We start from the raw sequence: 7,500 nt of genomic DNA, 5'->3' as shown, positions 1-7,500 counted from the left end.
CCGTTTATATCTTTTCTGATTCTTTTTTTGGGGGAAAAAGGGGTATCTGACGAGCCGTCTGCTGTTGTAGAAGCAAACCGGACCTAAACTCCGGCCGCTCAAATCCTCCTCAAAACCATCATCCACGGCTCAAGACGAGATCGAGATCGAGATTGCTGAAGTCTTGTACGGTATGATGAGACAGCCTCAAGGTCCTCCAAAACAAGAACCCTCTACTACTGATACCATGAAGTTCGATTCCAAATCAACCACCGATGCCAAATCCAGAGTTTCATCGCCGATTTCCAACTCTTCTGATTTGCCTACCCCTTCCATTTTGCCTCAAAATTCCAGTTCTTCTGTCACTCCGATATCAACCACAGGTGGGTATTTTTTTATGTTTATTTTTGGGGTGAGAGTTCTGAAATCACTCGTCAGATTATGCTCTTTTTCCTTTTTCAGGAACAACAGTTTTTCAAGTTTTTTTTTAAAGAATCTGACACTTTTTTTTATGTATTCGATGTGAAATTTGCAGCACCCAAGAGGAAAAGACCGCGTCCTGTGAAGTACGACGACGAGAACACCGCCACCTTCAGCCTTCGGAATAGCCCCATTTCATCAAGAGCCAAAGCTGAGGCCGATCAGCCGCCTACCAACGCCGAGATCCCTTCATCAAATGTGGAAAAAGTTTCAGGATCTGCAGGTGAAAATGTAGTTTCAAATGAATCTGCTAATTCTCTGGCTTTACCGGAGTCCCGTCCAGAATCTATGAAGGTGGACACAACCAGTGCCATGCCCAATTCCAAGCCATTGACTGAAGAATCAGTCGGCAAAGATTTGGGTTCTAGCAAGGAAGAACCCCAATCTCCCCTGAAGGAATCAAATGGCCCTAGATTAGAAGATAAGCGAGAGGATATGACAGCGACCAAATCGTAAGCACTTTTTTTTTTTTTTTAAACTTCAAGACAGACCTAATTAATTCATTTCCTCCTTTTTTGGTATGTGTACAGAAATTCATCAACATTCGATGCTGAGAACCAGGGGGATGATAAGTACAAGATAGATCTAATGGTCAGCACAATTTTCTTCATCATCTTCTTCTTCTTCTTCTTAATACTCTCAGTCAATTTTTTTTTTTTTTAATATTTTGATATGAAATTAGACTTTTCGTCCTTGTGTTGTGTACAGGCTCCTCCACCATTACGAACTTCTCCGGAAAGAGAGGGTGAGATTGATTTTGTGGCCGTAGATGCTAAACCTATGGTCATAGATGCAGACACGGTAAGCGGGCCACACCTACCTTCTCCTCCCCACTTGCTTTAAAGCTTGTATGGCCCATGTTGGAATTTATTGTATATAATCGAGTTTGGCTTACCATTTATGTAGGAAATGAAGCCTCTGATAAATGAAGACGACAAAGGAACAATCAGACTTGGGGGGGCTAAAGAGGCGCTGAACGTGGAGTCCAAAGCTATACCAGCTGAAGAAGCTGATTCAAAGATTCCCATTGCTTGCAAAGATAGGAATTTTGACCTTCAGCTTGATTTAGTTAAGACGATTGATAGAGATGGCCCCAACAAGCTCCACCAGCATGTTCAGAAACAGCCGCCACAACCCAGCTCGGAAAAGGCTGGATCTGCCGGTAGCTTCCCATTTTCAAATCCAGTCGCCCATTCTCTCCTTTTCCATGTCTTATTTTGGTTTGAATGGGTTGCTAAAAATCTTCTTTTTTTTAACTTTCTTGTTCAGTACAAGCGGGCTCTCTTCCTTTGCCCATGTCTCTACCTGGCTGGCCAAGTGGGCTGCCTCCTATGGGGTACGCTCGCCACAATCTGATCCTCTTACCAGTATATCTTGGTGCTTTTTTGTTCTACTCCCATTGGAATGACGCTTTTGTTTGTTAGCAGATATGTGGCACCACTACCAGGAGTTGTGTCTGTGGATGGAAGCGCTTTGCCTGCTGCTGCTATGCAGGTAGTTATATCTGCATTTTTCTGAACTTTCTTCTTTCTACTTTTTCTACTGTTATTTTGTTCTCTTTCTATACTAAATCTATACTTGTCTGCCTGTTATTAGCCACCAAATTTCCTTTTTCCTCAACCTCGGCCGAAGAGGTGTGCTACGCACTTCTACATTGCTCGGAATATATTGTATCATCAACAAATTGCGAGGATGAATCCATTCTGGCCAGCAGCAGCAGGCTCTGCTTCCTTGTTTGGGGCCAAGCATGGTAATCTCAGCATCGCGCCCTCTACAGATTTGCAAGGAAATCTTCCGAAAAGAGGGGTAAATGCAATGCAGGATAAGGGACAGAGCCTTGGAATGTTTACGGGTCATGCTGGGAAGGATAGGGGCTCTCAAGCTGTTAACGTTGTCGATGCCTCTCAGAGAAAGCAAATTTTGCTTCAGCAAGCTCTACCGCCTGGAGCACCTAGTAATATCCTGGTATAACTACCTCAACAATTACTTTTGTTGGCTGTCATTGGGGGTGTACGTTTTTTATTCTTTCTTCTCCATTTCTAAATAGGCTGAATTTTTGGTGGCTTGTGTTGAATTTCAGCATGGCCCTGCTTTCATTCTGCCTCTGAGCCAGCAGCAACAGGCAGCTGTAGCCACATCGGTTCGGCCAGTTTCTGTGAAGTCTCCTCCTCCTAGTGGGAATGCCAACGGCAGTGTGGCTTCAAATGCTTCAAATCCAGCCTCTGTTAGTACCTCACCCGCTGCAGCGATGAGTTTCAACTATTCGGGTGTGCCTGGCAATGAACCACAGTATTTAGCCATTTTGCAGAACAATGGATATACATACCCAATTCCAGCACATGTAGGGGCACCGCCTGCATATAGAGGAAGCCATGCTCATTCAATGCCGTTTTTCAACGGGTCGTTTTATTCTTCACAAATGCTTCATCCTTTGCAGCTTCAGCAGCAACCGCCACCTCAGTCTCACCCTAATCAACAGGGACTTCAAAATGCTAATACTGCCAATGGTTCCTCATCGTCTCAGAAGAACATGTCTAATCAGCAGCAGAGGCCACATGGGAGCAGTTTCAGTGGGAACTTTCAAGGCTTTCCTGCATCCAGAAATCAGCCATCTCAATCACAGCACCCACAGCAGCAGCAGAGCCACGCCTCTCATCAAACAAGGCAACATGAGTCTGAAATTGGCGGTGAAGATAGCCCGTCCACTGCTGATAGTCGAGTGAATCTTGCTAATCTGAGTGTCTACGGTCCAAATTTTCCAATGCCAATGCATACTCCTAATTTTGCTATGATGCCTCCTGCATCAATGGTGGCCGCCGGTGGGGCACCTATTGACAAGAAACAGCAGCCTCAACAACAGTCACAGGGTTCAAAAGGTCTGGAACAATCTCAAACTATTCCTTTGTCTTTTGCTCCTCCCAATGGGGCGCCCTCTGCTCCTGGGCTCGACCTTTCATCCTTATCACCAAACCATCCTATTTTTCAAAGTCTTCCTGAGATCACCAGGCAAGGGTATCATCAGATTATGGCTGCTGCCGCTGCTCAGGTTGCTCAGCAGAAAAAGAATTATCGTGTAGCAGAAGAAGGAAAAATCACACATTCATCTGTTGGGGAGGATGAGAGAAAAAATATGTCTGTTAAGGCACCTCCAACTGTTGGTCAGTCCATTGCCTTCTCTAGAACTGATTTAGCTGAGACATTAATTTCCTCAATGCCAGCTGGGGCTGCTGTTGATAGCTCTGCAAGAACTCTCAAACTTGGTTCTACTGCTAGAGCTTCAGGTTCCGTTATGCCGTCTGGCATGAGCACTGTAAATATGTGTGGTTCCCAGCATCAACTACAGCGAAATCATAATCATCAGCAGCAGCAGCAGCAGCAACAGATGATTCAGCTTCAAAAGCAGCAGCAATATGCAGCTGCTGCAGCTGCGGTAGTGAGGACGAAAACATCAGCAACAAGTAATGGCAATGTTTATGCCGAGCACCCTCCTGCGTCTTCGATGGCTGCGAAGTTTCCTAATGCATTGTCTTCTTTTTCTCAAAATCTTGTCCCAAGTAACAGCAATAGTCCTGCTCAATCTCCTCAGTGGAAAAATTCTGTAAGAACCACCTCATCTCAGGTACCAACCCCCCCTCATTCTTCATCAAATACATCATATATCAAAAATCTTCCCCAACAGCAGCAGCAGGGGCGTCCACAGCAAAACCACTCTCAGATTTCTTTTGCGGCGAGCTCAAAATCTACAGCACAATCACAAGGACAGCAACCTGCAAGCAGTAATCATCCGCAATCGCCCGGAATGATTGGCTCACCAACTAATTCTTCACTCTCAAAGGGTGCCGGTGGAAGCCCACGGACAGCTACTTCAGGTTCCAAGAGTCATAAAGTTGGTCAATCATCTTCTTTATCATCACAGCAGACAAAGAATCCTACATCTATGCCCCCTCAGAAGTTATCTCCTGCTGGTGAGCGAAACGTTACGCCAATTCTTGGCAATAATCAAATGACCTCTTCAAGTTCTGGAACTAAATTATCCCAACAGTCGCAGCAGCAGCAACAACAGCAACAGCAACAGCAACAGCAACATTTGTCGAAGCAATCATTGCAACAAGCCCAGGTGCTCTTCCCTTATATGCAGGCCCAAGTTTCCCATTCAAGTAGCAGTCCAACTGCTTCACCTTCAGGCGGTTATTATCCAAGGCGTCGTCCTGAGCAGCAATCACAATTGCAGGGCTCAGGAGGAACATCCTCAAATGGAATGCTATCCCTATGCCACCCTGTTACACTAGGAGGTAACAGCACTACTGATCCTGCTAAGGCCGTTGCTGCTGCGACTGCCGCCACAGCCAGCCTTTCAGCCAACAATATGAAAGGCGGTAGCTTATCCACACAAGCCATTCTCCATCCTGCTCAGTTTGCTGCTGCACAGTCCTCCGGTAATCCTCATCAACTTGTACCTGCTGGTTTTCCTTACGTGCATACCGCTGCAGTGCAAGTGAAATCAACAGAGCAGAAACAACCTGCGGGTGGGTAGAGAATTATGGCCCTTGTTCTTAACCAACCATCCAGCTATTATTTCAAAATCAGGACTGAAGACATGCAAATGGTGTAAGCCCAGGAAAGTAACAATGGGCATATCTTATAGCCTGAGAAGAAATGAAAGTTCAAATAGCTAAGCAGCGGCAGTCTGATTGCCCGTCGGATTCTTAATCCCACAATTTTGGAAAGCTATGAGAGGAAGTGGGAAGATTGTCCTCCATTTGAGAGGGTGCTTCAGCTGTGAGTTGTTCAGTTATATGGTGGTTTGGTCTGGATGGGGGAGAGGAAAGGCAATCAATCAATCCAAAGAAGAACCTTGGATTAAAGGGGGGGGGCAGCGACACAGCCAGTTCGCAGAGGAAAAAAAGCAAGATTTCCTTCCCTTCCTTCGGGTGGGTTGTAATGGTGGAGGTTCTTTTTCTTCCTTAAATATTTGATTTCATTACCTTTTTTTGAGGTTTATTCTCTCTTTAAGAGCCATAGAACAGTGTCTTTTAACATATTATGTGCAGTGAAAGGGGGTGTAGTTGTATATGTTTGGCACATATAATGGGTAGCCCTCAAATTTTTTTGATTTAAAACGAAGCCTGGTGCCCTTGCCTTGCCTCGCCTCCTCTAAATTCCTTGTTGTTTTCACTGACCCATGTGAAGTAGTAGAAAAAGCTAACACATTCATGTTCTTGAAGCTTTTAATAATCTGTATCTGTGAGATAGTTTAAGATGATATGGGGTGGGAAAAGATGAACATGGTGATGTCTGTGGAGTGTATGGTGGACTGTTCATTTCGTCTTTTTCTGTGATGGTAGTGGAAAAAAGAGGGTTTTGGGGAAACAGTCAAAAAAGGCAGAGAAATTGTAGTCGTCGACAAAAGAAGGTTGTGAAAAAGGGAGGCCCTCTTTTTGTTGTCAATATCTCACTCGTGGTTCTGTTAGAACAACTTTATCTGTATCTCCTTTTTATGTGGGAAGAAATTAAATGTTTTGATTTGAAGAACATTTTGTATTTATAACCAAATTTGCGGGTTAGGACTGGACTGTGTGGGGGGTGGCTGTGGGTGTGGGTGTGGGTGTGGGTGTGGCTGAGGAGGAAAAGGACTGGAAGTGGGCCTTTCACAACAATCAAGGTCGAGGAGATAGGACATACGTTTCTGACATGTTCCCTCTATTATAACCTAACAAGATAGATACTCTTGCACGTGTCTCCCTTATGTATTTAATATTTTCCAAGTTTTTAAAATGCATTTTTTTTAATCAAATTTTAAAGATTCTGTTCATAACCCATGTTCTATTAGATGTTGTAAACGCTAGCTCGAAGTTAGGTCATGTTGAGGTAAATGTCGATCAAGAGTTATACGTTATCTAAGCAGTTGTGTTGCTTTTCTTGCTTGTTATTAGTTTAGAAGTTGCGGCATACGTCATTTGATCAACAATGACACAATTTTAAGTTGGGCTAACTTACTCAGTCGTAAGAGTGAGTGGTCGCACATTCGCTTACAAGTGTTTTGAGAACGTGCGATTGTTACATGGATCGTTACCCGTATTTATTAATTTGTAAGTTATAGTACTCAAGATTGCAACAAAGTTGAAGATCTCCCTTTTATCTTGAAAGGGAGAGGCGAAAGGAAGATACATTGTTTATCACCTTGGTAGGGAGAGGGACCCATTTCCATGAGAGAATCTATTCAAAGAGTAATCCCCAAAATATGACCATTTTGTCCTCTAGGCATTGCTGAAATTTATCTTTTCTCACATCCAAAGATACCCTTTTTACCCTTTTACCCTCACCTTTTCATTTTAAATATTATTATGTAGAGGAAGAAATTTAATATGTTAGATCCCTACGAAATGATTACGTTGCTTACTCCTTGTTTCTAAGGGTACTTTGTGGTCAAGTTAGAGTTCGAGAATTTGGTAACTTTCCCTGTAATAAAGATTATTCTCATAGATCAACACATGTCCTTTTAACATGTTTCGTTCTTCCTCTCAATATGAATTGCTCCAAGCAAGACACACTTAACTTTGGAGTGCTTATATTGAACCATTGAAAAGAGCGATACATTTTGTTAGTATAGATAGTAACTTTCAATTCTTTTAAGTCCTTCTTAACCATTCTATCATCAGGATCGTTCTCGTTCAAATGTCATCCCAGTTTATTCATTTACCTCTCCTGTACTCGAGTGTCACAAAAATGGTGATGGACGTCTATCACAATAGGTATTTAGAGCTGGGATATCGCAAAAATAAACGCCTTTCAAACCGAGAAGGGCATTGAATAAAGAATTAGAGATTAATTAAAAGAAACGTTGAAAGAAGGGAAGTTGGTAGATGTTTGATGGGAGTATTTGAAATAATAAATGATGGGGGGCATTATTGTCTCAAAATGGAAAGCAATCTATTCTTTTCTTTCTTATCTCTAATTTTGATATTGTAGGACCTATTTGACATGCAATCTTATTTCTCCTTTTTTTTTTTTTTTTTTTTTTTTTTTTTTTTTTTTTTTTTT

At 42.8% G+C, this 7,500-nt stretch overlaps 1 protein-coding gene across 5 annotated transcripts in view; it reads left to right on the top strand.

Annotated features, from left to right (window-relative positions):
- The window catches only part of LOC111499417 (protein TIME FOR COFFEE-like), a 6,669-nt gene extending 1,063 nt beyond the window's left edge, over positions 1 to 5,606 (top strand). For 2 of the 5 annotated variants that reach the window (XM_023151018.1, XM_023151016.1), the window contains exons 4-12: positions 74 to 362; positions 515 to 911; positions 990 to 1,050; positions 1,168 to 1,260; positions 1,366 to 1,621; positions 1,729 to 1,795; positions 1,887 to 1,953; positions 2,056 to 2,424; positions 2,540 to 5,606. In XM_023151018.1, the coding sequence (XP_023006786.1) occupies positions 74 to 362; positions 515 to 911; positions 990 to 1,050; positions 1,168 to 1,260; positions 1,366 to 1,621; positions 1,729 to 1,795; positions 1,887 to 1,953; positions 2,056 to 2,424; positions 2,540 to 4,993 (4,053 nt within the window). In that variant the 3' untranslated portion in view covers positions 4,994 to 5,606. Of the gene's footprint in view, positions 1 to 70; positions 363 to 514; positions 912 to 989; positions 1,051 to 1,167; positions 1,261 to 1,365; positions 1,622 to 1,728; positions 1,796 to 1,886; positions 1,954 to 2,055; positions 2,425 to 2,539 lie in introns of all 5 variants that reach the window. The other 3 variants (XM_023151017.1, XM_023151015.1, XM_023151019.1) reach the window with 2 other exon arrangements.
- The last annotated feature ends 1,894 nt before the right edge of the window (positions 5,607 to 7,500 follow it).

The sequence above is a fragment of the Cucurbita maxima genome, unplaced genomic scaffold, assembly GCF_002738345.1.
Source record: "Cucurbita maxima cultivar Rimu unplaced genomic scaffold, Cmax_1.0 Cma_Scf00026, whole genome shotgun sequence".
NCBI classification, from domain to species: Eukaryota; Viridiplantae; Streptophyta; class Magnoliopsida; order Cucurbitales; family Cucurbitaceae; genus Cucurbita; species Cucurbita maxima.
This window is presented reverse-complemented; position numbering and strand designations above follow the sequence as displayed.